Source organism: Perca fluviatilis, chromosome 9 (assembly GCF_010015445.1).
Source record: "Perca fluviatilis chromosome 9, GENO_Pfluv_1.0, whole genome shotgun sequence".
NCBI classification, from domain to species: domain Eukaryota; kingdom Metazoa; phylum Chordata; class Actinopteri; order Perciformes; family Percidae; genus Perca; species Perca fluviatilis.
Window position 1 is genome coordinate 33451853 of NC_053120.1, and position 27650 is coordinate 33479502.

At 39.5% G+C, this 27650-nt stretch overlaps 1 protein-coding gene across 1 annotated transcript in view; it reads left to right on the top strand.

The window, feature by feature from the left end:
• Positions 1–27650, top strand: part of LOC120566032 (inactive N-acetylated-alpha-linked acidic dipeptidase-like protein 2) — a 519707-nt gene that overhangs the window by 208640 nt on the left and 283417 nt on the right. Inside the window, exon 8 of the mRNA XM_039812233.1 lies at positions 18639–18782. Within this exon, the coding sequence (XP_039668167.1) occupies positions 18639–18782 (144 nt within the window). The remainder of the gene's footprint in view (positions 1–18638; positions 18783–27650) is intronic.

The following is a 27650-nucleotide window of genomic DNA, read 5'->3' on the forward strand; positions in this document are numbered from 1 at the left end:
AACGATAACAACGCACAGAGCTGATCATAAGTTGTAAACAGGCAAGAGGCCGTAAACTGCAGTAAAAACCCCGATTGAGACGCATATTCTGAATGCGCTGTATACATGTCCAAAGAATGCCTCTAAAACCCAATTAATACCAGAATACCTCGCAAAATGCTATATAAAAAGGCCTCATTTGGAATATCCAACCGGAATATGCTGTTTACATGACCTGTATCAAATTATATAATAGTGGAATATTAGTGTGCATGTAAACGTACTCATTGTTTTGGATTGTTGTAATACAGCAAGCATATTTGTCAGATCCCATGTTAAGGGAGGATTAAAAACTTATATTAAGGATAAAAAAAAAAAATCCCCTTTAAAGTAAATTTAGAACAGATAACAAATGTGTTAAAAAAAATAACTTAACTATGGACAATCATGCGATTTAACAGGATTAAACATTTGAATCGATTAACAGCCCTAATGTTTACATAGCAAGTTGTTGTTTATTGCTATATTAATGTGCTGAATGTCGTGTACAGCCACTTTTACGATTGACATCCCTATAGATTGTTACCTTTTTAATGTTTTATTAGCCAACCTACGGTACTTTAAAAGGTAAAATGGATATGGGATATTATATTTTTTTTTTCAACAAATCCAATGAAAAGATTAAAAAAGCTATTAATTGATTTTATTATCAAACTGTGTATCCAACATACATGAGGCACACTGTTGCACTGGGTTCCTTCATTACCATTAACACACACACACAACACACACACACACACACACACACACACACACACACACACACACACACACAGTAGTCCCATATCTACCAACCTGCTGCCAGAAATACTCACTAGAGCACAAAAACTACTCTTCAGAGTTTAGCTGTTTTAGGAAATAGCTTAGCCTTTAAAAAGTAAAAAACTATTTTAAGGAAATGCTGTTATAGAAATATCATAAAAATATTGTGTAATATATTTACCGACTATAACAAAATTAGATTACACAAGCACTTACTCAATAGTCTTTTTCTAAAAAAAAAACTTACGGATATCTTCAGACTCTCAAGACCCTCTAAAAATGCGATAATACAAACTGATGTATAACAAAATGACTAATAACATTACATCGATTACAGTTGAGGTTGGAACTTTTAATGGCACTTTAACAATACATCATCTGGTATACTGCCAATGATACAAAGACATCAGTTAGGAAATCAGGCGGTTTCTCTCTGTTCCTCAAACTCTTACTTCTTGACAGTTTTTCATCAAATTGGTTTGATGATTTTCTGTCTGGCCTGCACATCATGGCGTAAGCGCCTGGTCTTGCCTCTGTGAATATGTCAAGATGTCAGCGGACTGCACTGGTCTTCACACACACACATAAACACAAAAAGAAACGACAGAGCCCATCTGTCAATCCAGGTATCAGTTAATATCAGTGTCCAGTAATGGAAAGACTGATTTACAGATAGTGGACACTGTCCAGGTATTGATTTGTGGAGTTCTCGCTTCACTGAACATTAAGAGGATGGAGAAAAGAGAAGAGAAGAACCATCATGAGAATCTTAGCTGTTTAAAACCAGACTGATACAATTATTTTTAATTGGTCAGCACCATCTGTTTAAAGGTATTATATGTAGGATTTTCCTTAAAAACAATGTATAGTCTAATACCAAAGTAGTCTTGCCTTGGTGGACTTTCCTCCACAGCGCTGCGGAGGCAAGTCTGGCTAGTCCACACAGCATTCTGGGTTGGGAGAAAAACATGCTCTGGTTTATTGGCATTTCTTTAAACCAATCACAATCGTCATGGGTGGTGCTAAGCGCCCGACAGAGCCACGGTGCCACTATTGGTGTGCGATACTGCAATATTTGGTATCGATTCAATACCAAGTCAATACAGGGCCAAGATTGGATCTCTTTCCTTCTTATTTTTGTGAGTGTGAACGGTTATGGCCGTCATCAAGGAGTCAAACAAACACTGGACGTTTTACCCAGGAGACTTGTTTGTGTCCCATTTGAAAATAAAAGTAAACGGCGAGTCATTTTAACTTTACGAAGCACATGGAACTAAGTTACTTTATAACGTAATGTACATACACACTATTAAGTGTAGTGATGCAACAAATTGACTTTAACCCTAACCCTAAGTTTGTATAGATGGCCAGTTTCCACCATTAAAGACCACATACTGTACATTATACTGACATCATGCAATCAGTGTTTGCCAGGAAACAGAAAGCACAAGTAGATGTAGCGGGTCCCGACTAGGTCTCCGCTGGCAGATATATAGATAACCCTCTGATAGGAGTGCTCTGGAAATATTAGAAATATTACAGAGAAATCAGTGACGCAGGAAAACAGTTGCTCATTCTCCATTCACTCGGATTATGTTTATTTTCAACTTCATTTTAACTTTGTATCTGCAATTATGAATTATTTATTTATTATAGTTATTTTTGTCTGCTTTGCATTGAAGCACAGGTTATATCCACATTTGGATAACATGAAGCCATATATCCTTCAAAAGGTCTGTTTTCACATAAATGTATCCTCACATATTTTCCAAACATTAACTTATCAAAATTTGTATGAAACCAAAAACAAACATTTTCCCTTTAAATCACATTTTTGGTCTATCATCAATCATATCTGCACTTCTTCCTTTAGACATCTGTCCTCTTTGTTCTCTTACCAAAAGAGTATTTTTGTAATAACGGTACATTTTATAAGTGTTCACTTTATACAACAGAATAATTCTCATTTGCAGTACTGTATCACATTTACACTATAAGAACACAAACTTCAATAATATACATATCTGCCTCATAACTTGGCGCTCAATTCTGTGAACTGAATCTGTATTATTCTAACATTAACACACGTGCGCCCTTAAACAAGGCCGGAGCCTGCGTCCTTAAACAAGGCCGGAGCCTGCGCCCTTAAACAAGGCCGCAGCCGTAACTGGTCTTACGCTGTACATTCACATTTTACCCTTTTAACCCTGTTTTCTACACACACTGAAATAACCCACAAATGCCCCGGAGCCATAAAGAACAAATAAAATAAACAATCTGCGGGCGGCAACCGCCATTTTCTCAACTGCGTACTGTCTAACTTAACGGTTTACACATTTGACATACTTTTAGCATACAGAGCACACATCACTGGGGGTTCATATAAGCTTATAAACATCTGTAGTCACATAAAAGGTGTGTAACTAACCTGGAAATTTTAGAAATATTACAGAGATAAAGACATGGAACAAGACGAGTCAGAAGTCTCGCTGAATAATGCACGCATGAATCATTCCAACTTTTAAACCAAACATTTTATTACACATTATCAGGACAACAGTTGCTCTTTCTCCATTCACTCGGATTATGAGCTTATTTTGCTCTGCGTATCGCTATATGTCCCAGTGTGACGCTGCTCGTGCTTACTGCCACCCTGTGTCCATTTTAGAAAATACATGTAATTGGGTGCTTCTTCCGTAATTTCTCATTAGTAATCAATTATATAAATCAGAATAAAATTAAATACTATTGCAATAGAAGGAAAGTAAACAAAAAGTAATAATCTCCACAAAACTTATTTTGTGGGTGTCACATAGACTTCCCTGATACTACTCTTCTGAATTACTTCAAGCAATAAATTTGAATGAAGTAAGAAGCTTGTCAAGACAGGATTTATGTGGAGAGCTAGAAGATGAGGGCGAAAAACAGTCCAACATCAAAAACAATCGCTCTCAAGCATCTTTTAACCAAGGGTTTGGAAACAGTTCTGGAGTATGTGGTAATGAAGTGCTTTGAAGCGCTACTATGTAGGGTCCTTTTCCTCTTTCATATTTTGTCTGCAGCTCACTATTGATGCTCTTAGAAAAATACTCAACTTGTATCTTGTAGCTCTTCATGGTTCCAGGAAATTAAATCTTGTTTTCCAAGATGTCAATTTTCAAACTGAAGGCAAAGATTTAATGGAGAGTAAAAAAAAAAAATCTTGTTTTTACTGGGAATGTCAAAGTCAACGTGGTATTATCACATTAAAGCAAATTTGCTTTAATGCCACACATTCAAATAAAACAAAATATGGATCATCCGCGTTGACTGGCCCATGATATCACGATGGACATGCGCACTAGCGACAGTTTGTTTGAGTTTTCGTAGCAACGCAGCACGTTCTTGAGCTTGTTTCTTGTAGACATAGAAACAAGTATACATGGAGAACTCGCCGTTCATCGTCTAAAATATTCACTAACCTTAAACATTGTGTTTTCATTGTTTCTCATCGTTTAATGCTTATCTAAATAAACAAGTTGTATAAAGAGAACCGAAGAGATGTAATCATTATGTCGTGCTACTAGCTACCGCTAACGTTAGCCGATAGCTAATAACGTTAAATCTACTATACAGGCTTTACAGCATACAACCCTCGGATGTATTATAAGATAATACAAATGATGAATTACAGCCATATAGCCATTTTTACAGCTACAGGATGTCAGGAGAACCATCATATGAGCCGTGCCATGCAGTGCAGGGCGACGCAGTCCTGTGGGTCTGCTCGTGTTGAATATGCGAGTTTATCATGCCTAGTTAAATAATTCTGGATTCGGCTATTTGAACAAGGACCATTTAAGTGTTTGGACTGGTAAGTGTATGTAACCCCCAAAAAATGATCCGTTGAAATATAGACCTTTCTTTCGCCATGCAAAGTGTATGGGAAAAGACTTTCTGGGCCAGCGGGTTGCCAGATGTTGCAATTCCACCGTTGGCCTCTAAGCCCATGGTTGCATCAAAGCATGGCGCTGTTCCTGGGGGTTTGGCCGCTGCATACACTGTAGAAGGAATCATTTTGACCGGACATTACGAGATTTAAATATGTCGGACCTCAACAGATTTTCCTGGTAAAAAAAAACAATATTTGTCATTGTGTTGTTGTGGGTAATTGACTTCCAATAATACATATACATACGTTTCCTTAAAGCAAGCATATCCTGTGCAACATGTGTGACATGGTGTCCTTTTAAGGTACATTTGAATATATAAAAATTGTGTGATTAATTGCAATTAGTCGCGATAAGCTATGGACAATCATGCGATTAATCTTAAATAAATATTTTAATTGACAGCCCTTATTTTACATAAATAGTAAATATATTTTTTGGGTTCTAAGTCAAAAGGTGAACAAAATATCAGTAATATGTTTGTTTTTCTTTTCAGTTATACCTCAAAATACCATATGCAATTTTGAGTAGTTAAAAAGGAACAATTATGACCCAGAGAGAGCTCCGCACAATATATGATAAATCAAAATAGGCTTTTTGGAACTGAACTGGTGTGGCAGGAAAGCAATGCCACTAAAGCCCAGTTCAGACCAAAGATTCGCGACGAGACAAAACCGTTTTAGATTGTTGCAGGGAAAAGTTGCAGCGGTCTAAACCGGCCCGTCTCAGCTCGACTCAAGCCAGCTGTTGGTTTCGCTGCAACTCAGCTGTTCAAGTTTCAACAGCCAATAGAGAAGTCAGCTGGTAAAGTCAGCTATAAACTATAGAAATAAAATTATCCATAATCCATTTTATTTTTATGTTACAAACAGCTGGTCGAAATGGCAGAGTTTTAGACGGAGCCTCATCGACTGCCCGATAGCACCGTAACAATATATGGTCAAATGATCCAGCTACAAAAAAGCTTAGAAGTTGGATCTTAGATCGGAAGTAGAAAGAGGCGTTATGGAGATGATACACCTTCTCCTCTCGTTGCAATGTTGTGAAGGTTTGAGAACGCTGCAGACCGGCGCGTTACATGAATTTGCAAGTTTCAACTCTTCTCGTCGCCAGTCTTGGGTTTGAACTGGGCTTTAATCAGAACCATTAAATATTCACAAGATACAGGGATAACCAATATAACAGGATAATCTTTATTAGGTGTATAGCAGACAATTCATCGAAAGGGAGGAGCAGTACAACGGGAGCAATATGCCCTCCCTCTAACTTGAGCTTCAACACAAGTTATTCAGGAGTTGCCTATTAGCAATTTATTAATTATGTTATGAGTTATTTCTCAGTTAGCTTGTTCCTTGGTAAATGCTTACAATATTGTGTTCCATATTAAGTGTTACCCTCTTTTAGCCATTCTCCTACACCATTCCCCCTCCACTTCTCCACTTTCTCTACTCCCTGTTGTCCTTTTTCTCACCCCAGCTCTGCATGTTTCTTCCCTGCCAACCTCCCATGTCTTTCTTATAGCTTTTGTCCTCTCTCTCCCCTCTGCTCATCTTCTCTCAGCCTTCTCTCTCTCTCTGATTTTGCAGAGTTTTTATCTTCAATTATCAAACTTGAAAATGTTCTGATGCTTGGGGATTTTAACTTCCATATTGATGACACTTCATGTACTATGGCTTCTGAGTTCTTAACACTCACTGAATCATTTCATTTTAAACAGTGTGTTTCCGGTCCTACACATCTAAAAGGCCATACTCTGGACCTTGTTTTTTCTTTGGGCCTGAGGACCAATTGAGTGTTATGGACATTAATGTGACAGATCATTGTTGCATATTTTTCAATCTGTCTTCTAATGTTGACTGTCTTCCTTGTAGACCGATACTGCAAAGACGCATTATTAATCAAACTACAGCTGAGAAATTTTCTGAGTCATTTGACCCTAGTTCTTTTATTGATTGTACTGATGCTGAATCGTTTCTTCAGTCTTTTAATGATCATTGTTTGTCGGTTTTAAATAATGTTGCTCCCCTAAAAAGTAAAAGGACATTCCCTAACAATCCTTGCCCTTGGATGAATGAAGAATTAATGTCTTTCAGGAGAAAGTGCCGTAAAGTTGAACGTTTGTGGAAATCCACAAGTCTGGAAGTACATAGATTGCATTTGAGGGAGCTTATCACATTGCTTAATGTTATGATAAAACAGGCCAGGTCGGATTATTTTGTTAATCTGGTAACTCTAAACAAGAAAAATCCTAAAGTCCTGTTAGATACAATATCTAAGATTGTCTCTCCTCTTGCTCCCCAAGTGCCTGTACACTCAAAGACTGATTGTAATAGGTTTTTACATGTTTTTGTCAACAAGGTGCAAGATATTAGAACTACTATAAACCCATCTCTTGATATCATATCCTGTGGGTCAGCTGCCTCATACTCACTTATCACTCGAGATGATATTAAGGGTCTATTAAGTAAAGTGAAACCATCTTCAAGTCCGCTCGATGTATTGCCAACTTCATTGCTATTGAATGTGTTTGATTTAGTTGGACCGTATGTTGTTAAAACGATTAACCTTTCCCTTTTAACCGGCTCTGTGCCCAGTCATTTTAAACAAGCAGTTGTCAGCCCTATACTGAAGAAATCGAATTTGGATTCTTCTGAACCAACTAACTACAGGCCTATATCTAAACTGACTTTTTTATCTAATATCCTTGAGAGAGTGGTGGCGGGCCAGCTGACTTCATTTCTTGATGGAAAAAATTTGCTTGATAAATTTCAGTCAGGTTTTCGTAAATGCCATTCAACTGAGACTGCGCTTCTTAAAGTATCAAATGACATTCTGATGGCTGCTGACTCTGGTCAGTACACTGTGTTGATTTTACTTGACCTATCGTCTGCATTTGATACATTGGACCACACAGTATTGTTGAATCGGTTACACAATGAAATGGGGTTTTCTGGGTTTGTTCTTAAATGGTTCACTTCTTATCTGAGTGGTAGATCATTTTGTGTGTCTGTTAACAACATTTTGTCAGAAATGACCCCTCTGTCATATGGAGTTCCTCAGGGTTCGGTTTTAGGTCCTCTTTTGTTTTTATTGTATATTAGCCCTATTGGTGAAATAATTCGTAATTTGAATAATGTGTCTTATCACTTTTATGCTGATGACATTCAATTGTACTGCTCATTCAAAGAATCAGAGTTTGGTAAATTAACTGATTTATTGGAATGTCTGTCATGCATTAAGACTTGGTTATATAACAATTATTTACAACTAAATACAAAAAAGACTGAAACTTTGATCATTGCTCCAGAACAAAAACTACCCCAAATTAAACAACACCTCTGTTCCTTGGACTCCTCCGTCCAGTTGAGCCTAAGAAACCTTGGTGTTTTGTTCGACCAGATGGATGGTCATTCTAGACAGTTGGTCAGAAACTGTTTCTATCATTTGAGAAATATCTCTAAATTGAGAACAATACTGCCCAAAGTTACCATGGAGATGATCATTCATGCTTTTATTTCTTCACGGTTAGATTATTGTAATTCCCTTTTTACTTGTTTTAACAAATTTTCTCTGAGCCGTCTCCAATTGGTGCTAAATGCAGCAGCAAGGCTTTTAACAGGAACAAACAGAAGGGCACAGATTACTCCAATTTTATTTACTCTCCACTGGCTTCCAGTAAAATACAGAATTGATTTCAAAATTTTAGTTTTAACTTTTAGAGCCCTACATGGACAGACGCCTCAATATATCGGAGACATGTTGACCCCTTACTCTTCTTTCCGCACTCTTCGTTCCTCAGGTCAAAATCTCCTAATGGTTCCTAAAACCCGCCTTAAAACTCGGGGAGACCGCTCTTTTCAGGCAGTTGCTCCCAAATTGTGGAACGCACTGCCCCTGTCGCTGCGTGTGGCCGATTCTACTGTTTCTTTTAAAAAACAGCTGAAGACACTACTATTCAGACAAGCTTTCAGTTGACTGAGCTATCATTTTTTATGTTTTGTATGATGTTTTTATGTTATATTCGTTGCTTGTGAAGCACTTTGTGATTCTATCTGTGATAGGTGCTATATAAATAAAGCTTACTTACTTACTTACTTATCACTTCATCTACTTTTCACTTCTTGCCTTAACCCCTTGATCCTCTTCTCAAATCTTGCACCTTTTTCTCAGATCTTGTCCGATGTTGGAAGCTAACCATTTGGGCTCTTCTTAAACAAAGAGAAAACTCTGCAACCATGTGGTCTCCCCTAAAGAAGAGTATTGCCCGCGTAGTGTAGATAAATGCCTGATCGTGCGCCTGGCCCTTCATAGCGGGCGCGTATTTCTACAAAGGTCACAAAGCAATCTTTCTCCTCTCGGCTTTCTGTCTCTCTCTTTCTCCGATAGAAAGAGACAGGATGGGGAAAAATGTGGTAATTGTGTGTGTGTGTGTGTGTGTGTGTGTGTGTGTCATTCTCTCTGTCCGTCCATCAGTCTCTCACTCCATGTGCCTGATCGCGTGTCTCGCTGTCGGAAGTCAAGACAGCCAAAATCACCATGAACCTAGGCGTTTTATTTTGAAATGTTTTATTTTTGTAACGCATCCGGCTGCACTGTGGTCTTCCTGTATGTTATTACCTGCCTGGCTTGACACATACGCTCGCGTCTCACCCAAGAAATAGAGGAGACGCCGAAACTGAAATAGTCTTTGACTGCACAGATAGTGTGTTAGTGCAACTCAGCTCACCTTCACGCCATCATGGCAATTAGCCATTTTGATCCCTACCTGTGATTTAACGTCACCGCTCATTTTACACACAGTTTAACAACAAAACAAAACAAAACGCTGAGGGAACATTACTAGCTAAGTTTTTCATGTTGGTTTTGAGCAGTATGCACCCCCACTAACCTGGAAATCGATTATAAAGCAGTAACGTTAATTTCAATTCAATTCAATTTTATTTATAGTATCAAATCATAACAAGAGTTATCTCGAGACACTTTACAGATAGAGTAGGTCTAGACCACACTCTATAATTTACAAAGCCCCAACAATTCTAATAATTCCCCCAAGAGCAAGCAGTGCGACAGTGGCGAGGAAAAACTCCCTATTAGGAAGAAACCTTGGACAGACCCAGGCTCTTGGTAGGCAGTGTCTGCCGTTCCGGTTGGGGATGTGATGAACAGTGGCAATAGTCACATTAAAGATAATGGAACAGTGACTTCAAATGGTAGTCGTAGTAGTTCATGTCATATCATCGCGCTGCAGGGCGTTACAGGATGTAGCGTGGCACAGCAGAGCATGGATGGACGTAGCAGGAAGTAGCAGGGTTCAGCAGGACGCAGCATGACATTGCAGGGCACCGCAGAGCTTAGCAGGGAGTGTGGCAGGACCACGGCGACAGCTGCAACCAAGATCTTGGTGCCAACGTACTCCAAGGAAATATGCTTGGTGAAAAAAAAAAACATAAGGACTCCGGGGAGTAAACTTCTCAGAGCTAGGTTAGTAACAAGCATTTCTGGGACGGGATGCACACAAATGGAAAGGGAGAGGAGAGAGCAGCTCATTGTGTCATAGGAAGGAAGTCCAGTATAACAGCGTAACTAAGAGAGACAGGTTAAGGAGAGGAGCCTAGTCGGGCTAGAACTCTCCCCTGCCAGATCGGGCTGTACTGGCCTGCCTCCTTGTACTTTTGTCATATTATAAATCAGACAACTATGAAGAGAAGCAGGTGGCCGGGCTAGGCGGACGAGGTTAATACAGCGTCTCCTGCAGCGGGGAGTCAAAGGCAGAGGGACTGCAGTGTTCGCTAACGTTAGCTACTTGTCTCATCTGGGATCTGATAAACAGTAAATTCATCAAATTCAGTGTCCACAATGCTATTTTCCAATAAACTGTAGCTGTCATATTTCACGGGACCCGCGTGAGTGCGGATTTGATGTCGCGGGTTTCGTTGCTGTTTGTCACTTTGCCTAAGATTGAGTGACAAGTAGTACTCGCCCTGTTGTTTATTTGGTTGCCATGACTTCGCGAGTGATGATGTCCTGTCACTGTTCCAGTTGCTGACCCTAAAGGGGAGAGTGAGCGGATGACAGTTCGCTTGAGTTCAGTAGAGCTGACGGCCCTGCAGAGTAGTGTAATTACAACTTTATGACTTTTCATAAATAGCTGAAGGAGCGGCGGTGCGCGGTGTACATAATGGAAACCCACATGCTTGCTTGTTTTGCCTTTGTAGCTGTAGTTGACATGGTTATTAATTGGTATTGCTGAAGTTAAATAAACCCTATTATACCTTTTTTAAAGAGCAGTTGTCTGTGATTATTTGTGCATGTGCTGTAATAACAGCTTGTTGTGCAGGTCAGTGCTCAGATTCACTCCTTCACTGTTCACCTTATAAATGTTGACATATTAATAATAATAATAATAACAATAATAAAAATAAGAATTAATAGCATTTTTAAGAGAAAAACCCTTTTTGAGACGTTATCCACAGGTCCACAGTTATCTGTCCTTGAGTTTAGGATGGTTCCCCATTTATTATTTATTAAATTGGATAAAGTTATCAATATATCAATACTGATAACTTTAATAATATTGATAAAATAGCTTTAATATTTGCTAATAACTGAACCTGTGCCTCCTAAATCCCAACACCAGCCATCTCCTGACCTCGCTTTTTGTCTTAACTTTTTTACCTTTTTTTTACCTCCTTAGTTGTCTCATCCCTCGTCTCTTCTTTTTTCTCTTCCCCCCTCTTCCTGTTGTCTCCCGTGTCGTTCATGGATTATTAATTGTTTTGTGGAGCCTTATTACCACCGTAGCACTCTCTAGACCAGCCACAGAAGGCTATTGACTAGAAGTTTGGTTCAAAGAAACCACAAGGGATTTTTCAAGGGTTGCTGAACTTTTCCTCACAGCTAAGGTTAGAGTATAGATTATTCACAAACTTGGACAAAGTATGGATCAACTGCAAGAGAAGCAGAAAAGTAACAAGGGAAATTAGGGATATTAGGGACAAACGATGCATGCCTTTGTAATGAGATATATCTTTGTTGGTTATGGCTGATTGCAGCTCCTTTTGGTGAATATATTGTAGATGTAGTTTAACTATGACAAAGGGCAAGAAACAGAACACTTGTTCAAGCCAAAAATGTCTTTATTCCTTAATCCTGGCAATGAGATCATATCAAAGAGATTTCCTGAAAACATGGGGCAGGAACTACAACCATCTGATTGCCTGATAACCTCCCGTACTCACATTGATGATATGATTTAACACGGAATATGACTAATGAGGCCTTTAATCACCTATCAATTGGTTTTACGGCGTATGCCAAAAAAGATTTTGTCGGTTTTCAGGTTTAATTTCCTTCTTTCCTTTGTTGGGTTTTAAGCAGGTCCTCATCAGTCTAATACAGTGTTGTTTTTTTGGGCCTTCTGACATCTGAACTAGGAGGCAGTGGTAACGGCATTCTTGTAAATAAAACATTCTAGTGCAGAACAGATATTTTTTATTTGTATTTAAAGTGGCTATAGTGTTGATTCTAGCGGCTGCTTTGGACAAAAGCGGTAGTGTTTTTACCACACCTGCTGTCGTAAAGGTCTTTTCTTTATGGTGCTGTATAGCCCTCTGTATTACTGAGATAGTGTTACTGGGAGGTTGTATAGTCATGATGAATGTTTTGATCGGACAGAAAATCATTCATTTACAATAAAAGAATACCTTACAGATGCATCGTTGCATTTCAAGTGTTGCATACAGTAACTTAGCAAGTGCATCGACATCCACCACCAGTGCATAGAGTTCTTAATTTCCCACGAAGCTGATCGTGCTTGATACCCCAGAATCAGTTACTGTGCGCCGGCTACAGAGCACCGTGAGTGGCCGGTCATGGTGCTCCGTCAGGTCAGAGGTAGTTGGTGGTCTAGTTACCCCAGAATAAGTGACTATGCACTGGATACAGAGCACGGCGAGCTGCCGGTCGTGGTGCTCTGTCAGGTCAGCAGTAGTTGGTGGTCTAGTTACCTCAGAATAGGTGACTGCGCGCTGGGTATAGAGCAGTGTGAGCTGCCGGTCGCTGTGCTCCGTCAGATCAGCGGTAGTTGGTGGTCAGTTAAACTTTTCATCTCCAATCCTATCTGTATTTGTGAGAAGTGGCGCTGTCCTGAGTTGAAAGCCTACTTTACGGCTTTGTTATCGAGTTAATAGGCGTGTGTGTTTGTTTCGGCCGCTGTCCATTTCCTAAGGTTCTGAAATGCAAAAAAATTTGACTACTTTTTTTTTAAAGGGCGTGCACCCGTGAACACCCGTGAGCCTATGGCTGGCAATATACTGTATGTGCAAGAGAGTTATTGATGTGTTGATATCATGGTTGAAATGCTGAAGCGCTCTCTCATCCGCATGCCAAATTACAACGTTCGCAGTTGCGCGACATGTTATTTACGGTAGTTTGATTGACTTGTATCCCCACCATAGACTGTATAAAAACTATTCCCGTCCGCATGCAGCAAAGACCAACCCAAGTATTAAGTGTATTGCTGACATATAATGATTTCAACTCAGATGTGGATGTTTCATAAGCATGGCAGCATTATTGTGTAATCATATTTCTGTTTGTTACTCTTAATTCTCCTGTTTTGACATTTACTGCCATTGTAACAGAGTGAAGTTTAAGATGATAAACAAGATTGGTGTAATGTTGGTAAGGTTAATGATTTCAACTCAGATGTGGATGTTTTCACGCTGTAAGGACAGCAGCTTTGTGTCATACTATCAGCTATAATTACAATGTCCTGATTATGGGAAATAAATGTTATCAAATGTTGCTATGGAATAAAATTACAGATTCCCTGTATATAAAATTTTGATGTGATGTCATAATTAAACTTAATGTTGACATGGCACACTAATAAACAAGACATTTTGAAAAGGGCACTTCATATCAAAAAGTTTGCCGACCCCTGAAATAAAACATGCAAAAATGAAAGATAAGGTTTGCGTAAGCAGCACAAGGTTTTGTATTGGACAACTTTAGTTCAAAGGTGCCAGATCCTTTGTTACGATAATAGTCACTGCATGCGCTTCAATGTCAATTAAAGTAAAATTACAAAGTGTTAAACATATCTTCAAAATTTAAGTACCTATGTTTTTGCACAAATTGTCTGTGTGTTGGTTGTTGTGTTTGCACAATTACATAAGGGCCTTTTAATTTAATTTTTTTGAATGCTTTCACACCTGTAGCTTGGTTAAAGCTGCTGTAGGTAAGATTGTGAAAAGCCAGGACTTTGCTAACAAATTTGAACATTGACAACTTCTCAGTCCCTCCCCCCTTTCTGCTGCAGCCCAAACCGTCTCCTAAGCCCCTCCCACACAAGGGAGTTTGACAGAACTGCCGGCACGTCAGACAGACAACATTTTCAATAACTAAACACTAACACAATGTTAACTATACTCACCAACAGTAAAACGATGCTAACTAGCTGGCTACCGTTAGCCATTTCAGCATCATATCAGACCGACCACTGTGCAAACGTTACTATTATCCTCACCAACGTAGCTTTGTGGACTTTTGACTACTAATAACCAAGTGAAAGATAAATCATTCATGGTAATTATGTTACCTGTCGAAAAGAAATGTGGCTACGTCTGCATCGTTCTTCAGATCTTTAAAATCCCGGAGCTCACGCCACCTCTGAAAAGCCACTCCAATATTCACCAAAGTTTTGGGAAACCTTTCTGCAGCTCGTGCACGGGGAAGGGGGATGGGAGAACGCTATATATGCGTGTACGTGCCTGAGCAGTGATTGACAGGCAGATAGACCCCCCGTGTGGCCCTGATTGGAGAAAATCAACCGGGAGCGGTGGAATTTTGCCAATCGCAGTACAGGCTGTAGGTGGTGCCAGAGGAGCTGGATTTTTTTAATATTACATAATTCATGTAGTTCTACTGGAACATACGGTCAGTTTCAGCAAATGTGACAGAAAGTTAGTTTTATAAGACTTACCTACTGCATCTTTAATTTGGTCCAGACCAATAATAATACATTTTTTGTTCTTTTGTTTTGGTAGGCGCTCACTGATTACAAATAAACCAAGAAGTTTGCATGAAGTCATACGGACCGAGGAAATAGTCTGGCTATCACCAGACCAAGCTCAATCTTTTAAGATTCAACATTAGTCTGGGGAGTCTGCTCTGTATTTTCTACTGCACGAGAGGCGTGATCAACGAGCATAGTTCAAATGACTCTGTACGCAGTTCAACTGGATAGTCCTTCAACCAATCAGACCAACGATCCGGCATAGCAGTCCAGTGCATCAACGTATTGACTTAAGCGGTTGCGGCTTATTGAATGTAAACAAAAGCTGCTTGGTCGCTTCTATATCGTCAAGTTAAACCAGTTTGTGATTGGTTCCCGCACAAATTTATACCAGACGGGATAAATAAACGGTACAGGTTTCCAGCCTGAGCTGCAGAGACGAACTTAAATAACACCGGCAAATAAGGCAACATTTAAAAAATTGAAAATAACAGCTGATTTACCTTCCTTATTGCCGAAATGTGTAACATCACTACATATGCAGTGACAAGTGAGCAATGGCAAATGGAGCTAACCTTTTTGATTTGTTTTTAGCCTTTTGATATTATATTATTACTGTAGCCCATGATATCCATCCACACCCAGTACAGGTTATGTGTGTATCTCACGTACTGTAGGTATTCACAGGAGAGTGTAACAGCAATGCTATGAACTGAAGCTGGGTGGACCTGAAGCGAGGATTAGATAAGAACATTTTATTCTCTTAATGTGGGCAAATCAAACAGTGGAACTATCTCGGATGCCAAAAGCTATGCCCATATTGGCTCAATGGTTCCACATCTGGAAACTATATCTCTATTATCAGTCAGTCTATCTGATTACGGGGATGGAGGAGAGAAAGAGTAAGAAAACAATGGGAAGATAGCAGGTGCCCAGCAACATTACACACACATTTAACGATTACTGAGAGACAAATTACACAACTTACAAACAAATAAACAACTCAAGCCTTATCATGTGCCAGACTCCACCCTGTGTTTCTTATTATTTTTGTGTCATTTCTACTGTGGAAAGAGAAGGGTTGTATAGATAAAGGGTTTTTCTTCATTCCCATCATATCTGATTGACTTCCAAGCTGTTGGCAAAGACAAAATGTCAGCTGTCTTTCACTAAATACACCACTTGCATTATCCCTCTTATATCATGGCTATGACATCTAGGTGCAGAACATTATTACACAGTAGAAAGTAAAAATAAAGTAATAATATTGTGGCTAGCGGATGCTAGGATGTCTGCTGTTTTAAAGTGTCTAATTCCCTAACTATACTACATCTGTTAACAACAGAACTAGTTTCATTAGGCCTTGTTGTAGCTAACGTGTATTCACTCAACTGAATAGATTGTATGCAAACCATACCCATGGTCTTATGTATCTTTCATATAATCCTCAGTTCATTTAATATAAGTCCTTTTTATATAACTAACCAATGTAAAGGTCAAAATGTACCCCTAAATTTCTGATTAAAGGTCTAATACAGTACAGTCATGTTACACAAATTGTATAAAGCTCAACAGTGACCGTGACTAGGGTTGTTTGGATTTTTACGATTACGATGCCGAACCGGTATTTTTAAAACGATTCGGATTCCTAAACCGATTCTTGAGGAACTGAAAAATGACATCAAAGAAAGGCTCTTTCATAGTTGTTTTTTTATTGAAAATGATTTAAATTTAACAATATATTAACGTTTTAAAGTACTTAAATATATAATAATAATAGTAAACCTAAGTCACCTAACACACAACTACAATAATTTAACAATATATAACAGTAACGCTATTAACAAGTAATAAATGTTGTTGAGTTGGTATGCTAACTAAACCAGCTTCAAACTTTAGCAGTTCTTTTGCAGAAAAATGACCATATTTGCCTTCTCTGGCAAGATACCGCACCTCTCCTGACTTATGGCATGTCCTGCACAGGAGAAAACTCTCTCAGATGGTGTCGAAGAGGCCTGTACACAGATATGAGTTTGAAAGTGCAGACAAATTGGGTGGGCTGTCCCGCTTCCCCCACCACCGGGCTACAGGGTCTTGTCCTGATGGGATTGAAGGCAGACTCTTGTAGATCTCAATCTCTTTCTGGACCTGTTTAGCAATTGAGAGGCTTTTAGTGGTCGTTGCCTGAAGTAGCTCTCGGTCCACATCCCTAAAAAAGCTCCTCTAGGGGTGACTTCTTAGCAGGCTTCTTGTGAAAAGGAGGCTGAAAAAAAACATAAAAGCAGTGTTTAGACAAACATGCTTCAAAAAATGCATTCATTTTAGATCCAAGTTGAACTTACATCATGTTCTTAGTTCCTGATGTGAAGCACTTTGGATACCTGCTGGTTGTTGTAAAGCGCTATACAAATAAATTTTGATTGATTGATTGATTCTTCTGCCATGTCGTCCTCCTCATGGCAATGCACTCCTTCCTGAAGTAAATAAATGTTGTTGCACATAATAGCATAGCAATACTTCATTATAGAAACTGTAACATGGCACACATTGGAAACAAGGATACCCATAAAATATCTGTTCTATTACATGTGGAAAATACCTGGTATTGTTTTTCCAGATCGCCCAGACCTTCTTTTTCAAAGCACTGAAATGTGCCTCCAGCTTAGTCAATATGGGGAGAATGTATCACTGGATACACAGAGGGTTGAGGTATACAATAAATTCATGATTTTAACAAAATCCTCGGCTTTCTGGAAGTCGTCATCTGTGAGCCTTTCTAGTCTGGGGGAGAAAAAGAAGATACGAAGATAAGAATAAAATATAAACTATTATGTTGTTACCCATTGTTTCACAACTGATCTTTCTGTCCATCACCTCACCTGTCTCTCTCCATTGACTTCCTAAGTCGTTGGTCAAGAGATGCCGCCTGGATGGCCGGGTACTGCTCCAAAAATCGCTCCACCATCAGGAAAAGGGAGTTCCACCGTGTTCTGACATCCAGAATCATGTTGTGTTCTGGCAGATCTGAAACACAAATACACGTATTAAATTACAATATTACAATATACTGAAGATGTTTAAAACAAACATAATTTTTTGAGATTTATTAGGCTGCGCTACTTACGAAGTAATCGCTGCATTTCCCGCATGACGGTTTTAGGCACGGTGGACCTCTTCAGCCACACCACGACAGCTCGAAGTCTAGCACACCACATTGTAATGGCACTGATGCTGTAAATCTTCTGTGCTGCCAGGTTTAGGGTATGGACAAAGCACCCCATCTTTAAAAGCTTCAGATTCTTCAGGGCAACATCCATATTGCTGGCATTGTCTGCTGTGGCAGCTACAACTTTGGTGTTTATCTGGAATTCTTCCAGAATGCCTTTTATCTTGTCTGCTACCACGAGGCCTGTCTGTGACTCATACACAGCTTTGGTGTTTAGCACCTTCTGTTTAATGTGGCCATGACTGATATAGTGCACAGTAACTGTTAAATAGTGGTCCTGTGCCACACTGGTCCACCCATCACATGTAATAGCAGCCTTACTCACCTGTGCTAACTCCTGAATGACATTTTGTTTTTCAACAGAGTACCATGCAGGAATAAGAGTATTGGGCAGAGCATCCCTGGATGGGGGTCGGTAGCGAGGATTAAGGGCAGCGGTCATCTCTCTGTATTAAAGAAAAGATGTTCATACATTTTTTTTAAAGGTTCTGATGACAAATTAAACACATCAAGTAGAGAAATAATTTTCAAACAGAACAGAACTCAGAACCTCTGAAATTAAGAAATGTACATAAGTGTGTAGCAGTCTCTTTTTCCTGACTGTGCTTTCACTCTGGTTTTCACCTTGATTTTTTTCTGATTCTCTTGATCTCTCTTCTCCTAGTTGAGGTGTCAAGAGAGGCTGGAGGTCGTCTGACATCTCTGTTGGTTCAGCCCATCTCTGACTTCCTGGCAAAGACGTTGCTGTCCTCTCCATCCACAGGGCAGGGAGACTCCTGTATTCCTCTAGCTATGCCTCCCAACAAAGGTAAAAGTAAAGTTTACATGTTCTGTAGCTTAAGCCTACTGTATTTTAGTTTCACTAGTACAATGTTACCTCTGTTACAGCCAGTAGGGAATTTGTCTGTCCAGTCTACAGTATATGTGCTTTGTGGACCTGCAGAAGACTTAACACCATCTCCTCCATAGTGTCTTGTGGGGTGTTCTCAGGAGTGAGTCAAGGGTGTTCTTGTTGGTTGTTGGACTCCAACAATGGCTGAAATCCTTATGTAGAATTAAAAATGTACAGTTTGTTGACAGAAGCTGCTATCCCAAGTAAAATCGTGCAAGGTTTAGGGCAAGATTGAGGTACATATCGCAGTCAGAGGGGATGATTTGTGCCGCTTTTGCAGTGAAACGTCCTGTACAAACTATTGTGATGCCTGAAGGTACAGTAATGCTCTTCATTTTCCAGTTGAACCCTCCCCTACATTCTTGAGTTTTGCGTACTTAGAGTTCAAACAGCTAAAATGAGTTCCCATCACCGGGTAGCTGGGCTCACCTAAAGGATTAAGTTGAGGAGGCGTCTGGTTAGGATAACCCCAGGATAGCTCCCTGTGGATTTATTCTAGGAATCTCCAACAGCGAGGAGATATGCACACATATCTGAACATATTAAGCCTAATGCCTCAGGATCCCCCAGAAAGAGTTGGAGGACGCAGCTGAGGAGAAGACTTTGCTTAGCCTGCTGCCACAACATTCTGGTCAGCAACAGAAAGTGATTCTATTTGTGTCAGCATGTAGAGTTCATTCTAGAAAAAAAAAAGCATACATTGATAGCAGTCTTGAATATATTATCATCTGTTTTACAGATGCCCAGCAGCAATCCTTTGTAGGGATCTCTTTCAATCATGTTGAGTGCAGTACCAGGAAGTGTCACTGTTGTGTGTCTATAATTATACTAAAGATGCCACTCTTATCTTCGATTCAGACTAGAGCTTAAGTGATTAGTTAATTAAATGATCAACAGAAAAATAATTGGCAAGTGTTTTGATAATTGATTAATTAATTATTTAATCAAAGTATTTTTTGAAGTAAGAATACTTTGCAAACTGAATATCTTCTGGGGTTGAACTGTTGGTCGTACGAAGATTTCACCTTGGATTTTAATGGGTATTTCTGAAGCTTCTCTGAGATTTTACTGACAAAACGAACAATCGATTAATCAAGAAAGTAGTTGGCAGATTATCTGATAATGATATTAATCGTTAGTTTAGACAGACAACCTTAAAGGGCAACTATTATATAGCATTTTCAGGATTATACTTGCATTTTGTGTTTGTACTAGAACATGTTTACATGCTTTAATGCATACTGCCCATGACTTCTGCACCTGTATTCACCCTCTGTATGAGACGCTCTGTAGAAGCGCCTATCTCTTTAAGCCCTCCACCCGAAAAAGTCCAATCTGCTCTGATTGGCCAGCGCGCTTCCTGGAATCTCCGGAGCCTCCACACTGTGTTTCACTAGTTGAAGCTGGAGCTACTGCAACGGAGTATAGAGCAGGACTTTGTACCATGAAAAATCACTAATAAAGGCTTCTTAACCAAATATTACACAACCGGACATGTCCCAGCAGTAAAGTGACCAGAATTTGGGGAGAAATTACCAGCACAGGCCGAGATTACAGCTATGTTGTTTTAGCATGTAGCTACTTAATAGTTAGCAGTATGCTAACCTTAGATTTTAATGGAACAAATCAGCACTTTCTACCGTCAAAAATCGCAGATAAAGGCTTCTGAACCAAATATTACACAACCGGACATGTCCCAGCAGTAAAGTGACCAGAATTTGGGGAGAAATTACCAGCACTGGCCGAGATTACAGCTATGTCGTTTTAGCATGTAGCTACCTAATAGTTAGCAGTATGCTAACCTTAGATTTTAATGGAACAAAGCAGCACTTTCTACCGTCAAAAACCACAGATAAAGGCTTCTGAACCAAACACTACCCAATTGGACATCTTTCAGCTATAATGCAACTTGAAATTGGGGAGAATTTAACAACATTGGCAGCCAAGATGACATTGTTTACTGTTGTTAGCCATTTAGCTACTTTAGTTAGCAGTTGACACTAATAGAATATTGAAGCAATTTCTAAAGTCAAAAATCGCAAATAGGGGCAACTGGGTAGCTCACCTGGTAGTGTGCACCCATATACAGAGGATTAGTTCTCAATGCAGCAGTCGCGGCTTCGATTCCGACCTGTGGCCCTTTATTGCTGCATGCCATTCCCCCTCTCTCTCCCCTTTCATGTCTAAAGCTGTCCTATCTAAAAAAGGCCTAAAATGCCACTAAACAATCTTTTAAAAAAATTGTTTTTGAAAAAAAATTTTAAAAAAATTGTTTAAAAAATGTTTCAGGAGTAATGTGACCCAGAATTGGGGAAAATTTAACAACACTGGCAGCCAAGGTGTTTACTGCCGTTAGCATGTAGTTACATGCAACAATGTTAACACTGCAGTGGCTTAAAAAAAGAAACACTCCAGTCCTGCCTACTTGGAGCAGATGACCAATCATAGAAGGCTGGCTTAGAGTTGCGTAACACTTAGCCCGAGAGTAGAAAAAACTGTTGAAACCGGAGCGTTCAGAACAGTTGGAAATCTGAACGTTTTAGCTCACGGGTTTTTGTCTAAAATACGTCTACCTCATTATTTGAAGTTTGGCTATGTTTAACATGAAAATCCAATATTATAACACGTAAAAGCATAATATGTGACCTTTAAGTAAAAATAGAAAGTATTTTATTCATTTACATTTTTTTTACAGGCTCACTGCAAATTGATCAAATTTTTGTTCATATGCAAGCATTACATTCTTGGATATGGAGGTGAGAGTAGTGATCCAAATTAAGCTTTGTGAAGCACTTTCTTTATTTTCTGAGCCCAATAGATGACGCTCTCTTTAACAAAGGCTTAAAGGACATAAAGTAGTTAGGTCACTAATTACAACTAATGGTTCATAAGCTTTATTTGGACATCACTAGGTGATAGCACTGAAGGACAAAAAAATGAATTGTCGACACAAAGAAAATTTAAATTGTTGTTCAAGACTTCACTTCTGTCTGAGCTGTTTTTGTATCACTCTGCTCTATCTAAAATGAATCACCTTCACCAACACTTACCTCTGCTTGCATATCAGTCACACTATATGGTGACTCAGTGAGTTCATAACCTTGAATCTCCAGCAAACACAGCTTGGTTGAGTCACAGATGCAACCTGACTGCCTCATCTCCACTGTGGCTCGCCTGGAAGTGTTTCAGAAAAAAAGTGTTTTCATGTATCTTCACTTTCTTTCTTTCGTTCTCTCTCTCACTTTATTTTCTCTATTACTCTATAACTTTCATTTCACCCAGAAACTTAACATAATGAGCAATGTTTACCCCAAAGACAGAAATGCTCTCTCTGCAAAAAAAGCTTATCAACACCTACTTGTTCTTGAAATATACAGGTACGTTCACAAATTAATTCCACACTTCAGAGACGTGAGCCACACTGGCAGAAATAAACCAGGCACATAAACAGGGCACCCCTCACGTGTCTAGTGGACACTGATACATTACATTAAATTGAGTGGCAGTCCAGCCATAACATGATGCAACCATAAACAGTGAACATTAGGGGTAAGTGTTCACCAAGGCAAGCTATAAGTTTTCTAAGTATAGAAGAGAGAAGGAAGGATATATAATGGTGGGTGTTTTCACGGATGGGATCGCCCTGCTTCCTAGTATTGCACGCTAGTGGGCTTACCACCAGTTTCAAGCAAAGAAAACAGTCTACACCCTCCTACAACCGTGATGGCTGCATCTGATTGGATGAACACGTCACGTGGGGCTGGCTGCTCCCGGATTTCAAAACCGAACATTATGGCGGCTTTTGAGAGGCGGCGAGCTGCTCCAACCGCTCCTCATTTGCATAAAGATGGCAGAATTCAACTACATGCAAATAAGGAGCGGATGACTCGAGGCCATGCTTCTCCAAAGTCAGGTTTTGGAAAGTTACAAAAATTGTCGGATGCAGCCCCTCCCCTATTTCAACATTGGAAATATGTGGGGGTTTCAGGCGCTGTTCGAAGAAGCGAAAGCACTTTGCTTAAAGCACACTGACATCTTAAAACCATTACACTAGTTGGAAACTGTCCAAATGCCCCATAGATTTGTGTTTTTGTTTAAAGGGAAATTTCAGTATTTTTCAAACTGGACCCTATTTTCCCATATACAGTATTTGTGTCTAAGTGACTAATGGGAACAACAGTTATTGAAATTGGTCCATTACTGAGCGAGAGCCCTGCAGCCTTCAGCCACAAAGGGCCGCAATGTAATCCTATGGGGTAGTTATGCACTGTCAATTTAAGTCCACTAAAAGTGCTTGTTTGAGCCACTGACAGGCTGAGATTGTTATTATAAGTGTCTGACTACAATATGGAAAGATATTGAAGTCTGGTTCTGAAGACAGCAGTGTGGAACGTGAGAGAGTTGGAGAGTAATGCCAGGGATAGTTTGTTGTGTTAGAGTACAGAAAGCGTAGTTGCGTTGTCTAAAAGATCTTCAGTTGCACATTTTCAAATTGTGCCAACGAAATGTCGAGCTACACATCAGCTTTCATAGATGTTACTTTTGGAGGACAGGCTGAAGTTGAAGGTAGTTGTGCTACAGCTACAAATGGATCCTAACACTCAAGACCATACACTGGGCCTTGCAGACCATCTGGTCTGCACTTACCAATTGGACCGGGATGTCTACTACAAGACAAAGAGGAAAATAAATCCTGTTCTAAGCACATAAGAAAAATGCTGTTCCAAGAGCGGAGGTAAGCTAATGCTAGCTAAAGTTACTGTGTTTACCTGCCATTACTAAGTTACACACAAAATCGTTGCAGGATAATGGCAACTTCTCCATCTTTCCATAATATGTCAGACACTTATCATAACAATCTGAGCCTGTCAGTGGCAAAAACAGCTTTTAGTGGACGTACATTGATGGTTGCTTTTTGTCCCATAGTGTTAAATTGCAGCCCAGTTTGCGTCTGTCGGCTGCAGGGCTGTCACTCAATACTGGACCATTTTCAATAATTGTTGTTACTATTAGTCACTTAGACTCAAAAACATGGGAAAATAGGGTAATTTTAGGGTAATTTTAACCATAGCGATAAAAGGTGCTGTAACCTTAAAGAAATAGTCATGTAAACCCAAAACATGATCTTTCTCTGACCCTAACCAAATTGTTTTGTGGCTAAACATCAACAAACCTTAACCATAATGAAGTCCGATCAAAAAACTATTTAATTTTTTCAACAGTGACTTTTAAAGATTGTGATAGGCACAGGCAAATGAGTTAGTTCAGCAAATAGGGACGTCAGTTTGGAATACTCTGTCGTTCTCGAGGGGACGTACAAACAACATATTTTGCCATTTCATTTGTTATGAATTAAGTTAAGTTAATTCATTCAAGTTAATTCCATTAAGTTATAGCAACATTAAACATAGTAATTATAGTGGCAGTGGTGATTTTGTCATCCTGGATTTCCTTTTGTATTGTCTCTTGTGTGTCTGAATGCTGTTTTAGAGGCTCTTCCGCTTTTCCAAGCCACAAAGCAAAAGCTTTGAGGACATTTATTTCAGAGTGTTTTGTTATTGAGCTTGAAGAGCCCATATGTTTTGACCCCAAGTGTGAATAAAGAAAGAGAAAAAGGAATTAAGGTAAGGAGGCATGCAGAGATATCATTTAGTCTATATGTTTGAGGCAGTTTTACGTGTCACCCAGCAGGCTGGTCAGTGACTCATGTAGAATGTTACTCTCACTCCATTGTTTCAAGTCTCTCCTAACACAGTGCAATCTAAAAGAAAAGGCCCCTATTAGCACTCATAGGAACGTTATATATAGACCTGCTCTCTAACCCCTCGTTTATATTACATTCCCTTTTTATTGTACTTGTACTGTATGTCCTTGCTCTTGTTATTTTGTGCGGTATAATTACATGAACAATTTTTTATTGCGGTACACTTTTGATTGCCTTGAAATGTAACTTGTCTCTTAGATGCGCCTCATGGTCAGGGCATCATAAATGAGATGCAGTTGTTAATTAACCTATTGTGAATGAGGTGAGAGAAGCTCTCACTGTAGGAGCCACCCAGACCGTCCTTCACACAATAGGAGAATGAATAGATAGATGGAGGGATTAAATAAAAGAGATACTTTCTCATGATTGCGGTTTCCACATTCCTCATGAAAGGCAAAGAAATACATTTAAAAATGAGGGAATCAGGGCAGAACATCACACACCCTCAGGGCAAAAATCGCCTTGTGGCTTGTAAAGAAATGACTATGTGTACAGTAAATGCACTCCTAAAAAAGAGGACAGAAATCAGCAAGGGCAGCAGTGTCTTACCAGCAAAGTCATTTCTCTCACACCGAAAGAAAGGCTTGTCTCCTTTTAGGCAGCCCACATACAAATGAAAGCAGAAGTCTGAAAGCAAAAGAAATATATAGAGGGAGAGTTTAATTTCCTTTGCAAAAAGTAGATGAATTGATGATAAGAGGGCTGCAGGGATATTTTCCCATCATTCAAATGGGAGGGAGCTCGATATGAATATAGAACAAAAGGAGGCAGAAAGAAGCCAAACAGAAGAACAGAAGATGGAGGGGAAGAAGGTTAAATAGGTGATTAAAGAATGGCTTAAATGGCTGGTTCAACCAAATAAAAAAAGCAAATTTTCTCACGTACCTCGAGTGGTCTCTAAACACGTTGATGGTTTTAGTTTTATTGTCTCCGATTTTTTAGATACTGTATGTGGCTGTGAGATTTCTGCCACCACACCCACACAACCGAGGAATTAATGGTGCATTTGTTGTGCTCGCAACTTTGAAAATAACAATTAGCTAAGAGTGTACAGCCATGCTCAGAGCTCTGTACTTTGGCCCAGCAATGCTTTGAGTTAAATGCTAACATAAGCAACTTGCTTACAATGACAATGCTATACCACGCTGATGTTTAGCAGCATGTTTACCATGTTTTGCATCTAAGTTTAGTGTTAGTAAGTTAGTATGTGCTAATTAGCACTAAACACAAGGTACAGTTAAGGTTGATGGGAATGTTATTAGTTTTGCAGGTATTGGACAAATTCAGATTTTAACCTGATGATGGCACTAGATGAAAAGTCAGGGGATCAAAGTTATTCCAATTTATTTTCTGGGGAATCTGAGTGTGTGCACAGAATTTCACGACAATCCATCCAATAGTTGTGGAAATATTTCAATAAACCAAAAATATCAACCTCATGGTGGCACTTTTAGAAAAGTCATGGTACAACAAACCATTACAGATCTCAGAACTGGGGCAAATAAAACCAAACCACTATTTGCATGGGTAAATGCCACTAGAGGACATTACACTAGACTCAGACCAATATGTTAGATTTTTGTAATTTGTTTTAATTCATATATTTTATTTATTTTATAACTTGTTTGGGTCGAACCCTCCATTGAAATTATCAGACACCCAGAATGTCATTTTTTGACATTTTCATGTTTGGTGAGATCTTACAGTTTTGGTCAGATCCCGTGAGGGGCTGCTTCACATGGGGTACCAGGCATAGTAGCCTTGGCATATTGAGGTGTGTGTGTGTGTGTGTGTGTGTGTAAGACAGAGATGAGATGGATACAGTATTAAGTGGTAATTCTTGCTTTCGAGAGCGTAAATCCCTTCTTATCTCAGCATCATCACCACAGCCCTCTATCACACTGCCACCTTTTGAGCATTTGGTCCTCTGTATTTTTTTATTTGAGCCTCCACTCACTCATCCCCCTCCCTCCATCCTACCCCAGCAGTTTTATTTTTTTTTGGGGGGGGGGTTCTGGGGCATATAAGGCAGTCCTCATCTCTTGTTGCTGGTATGTTTCCCCATTGTACATGTGCACGGTCTGTTCATTTCCATTTATTCCCCAATAAATCCAAGCAGCTGGTCAGTGACTGGAACACTGCTTTCTGCTGTTTCCCATGCTGCACAGATAACAGTGTGTTATCTCTCACACACACACACACACACACACACACACACACACACACACACACACACACACACACACACACCGAAGTGAGTCACACACGTAATCAATGATGCACCACCACACAAACTAGTGGCCAAAGACATGAGTACAATTGATCCTTCAGTGCACCGGGGCAGATTTTGCATGTGTGTGCCACTCTTGACCCAGTGTTGTTTTTAGATTCGAGCTTTAAGCCCATGGTGTTAGTGGTATTTCAGAAAATCAAGTGATAGTGGATTTTTTTGGTGTCAGAATGTTTTTTGAGTGTGTTTTGAGTGTCTTTTGGCCATTTGTCGGTTTTCTAGAAGAATCTAGTATAATATTTAATGTAAATATTAGTGTATCTTAGTTCACTGCGTTTTTTGGTCCGTCCGTGGTATGAATTAGTGATGTCCAAATGAAGCTTCATGAACCATTAGTTGTATTTATTGACCCAACTAGATGGCGCTCTTGGTTTAAAGAAAAAGGCTCAGGGAATGGCAATGCAGTGTGCTTTCAACCCTTTTTGAACAGAGAGCGCCATCTGTTGGGTTTAGAAAATAAAGAAAATGCTTCACAAAGATTCATTTAGGCATCACTTGTGAATGCTGTCTTTTTAGTAGTATGTGTCTGTCACTGGATCTTTCATGTGTGACAGAAGCTGCTACAGCTCTGGCAGACGTACTGTTGGTTTTGGAGTGCACATTGTGTGTGTGTGTGTGTGTGTGTGTGTGTGTGTGTGTGTGTGTGTGTGTGTGTGTGTGTGTGTGTGTGTGTGTGTGTGTCTGAAGACAGGCATCTGTGTACACCAAGCTAAATGTACATCCAATGGTT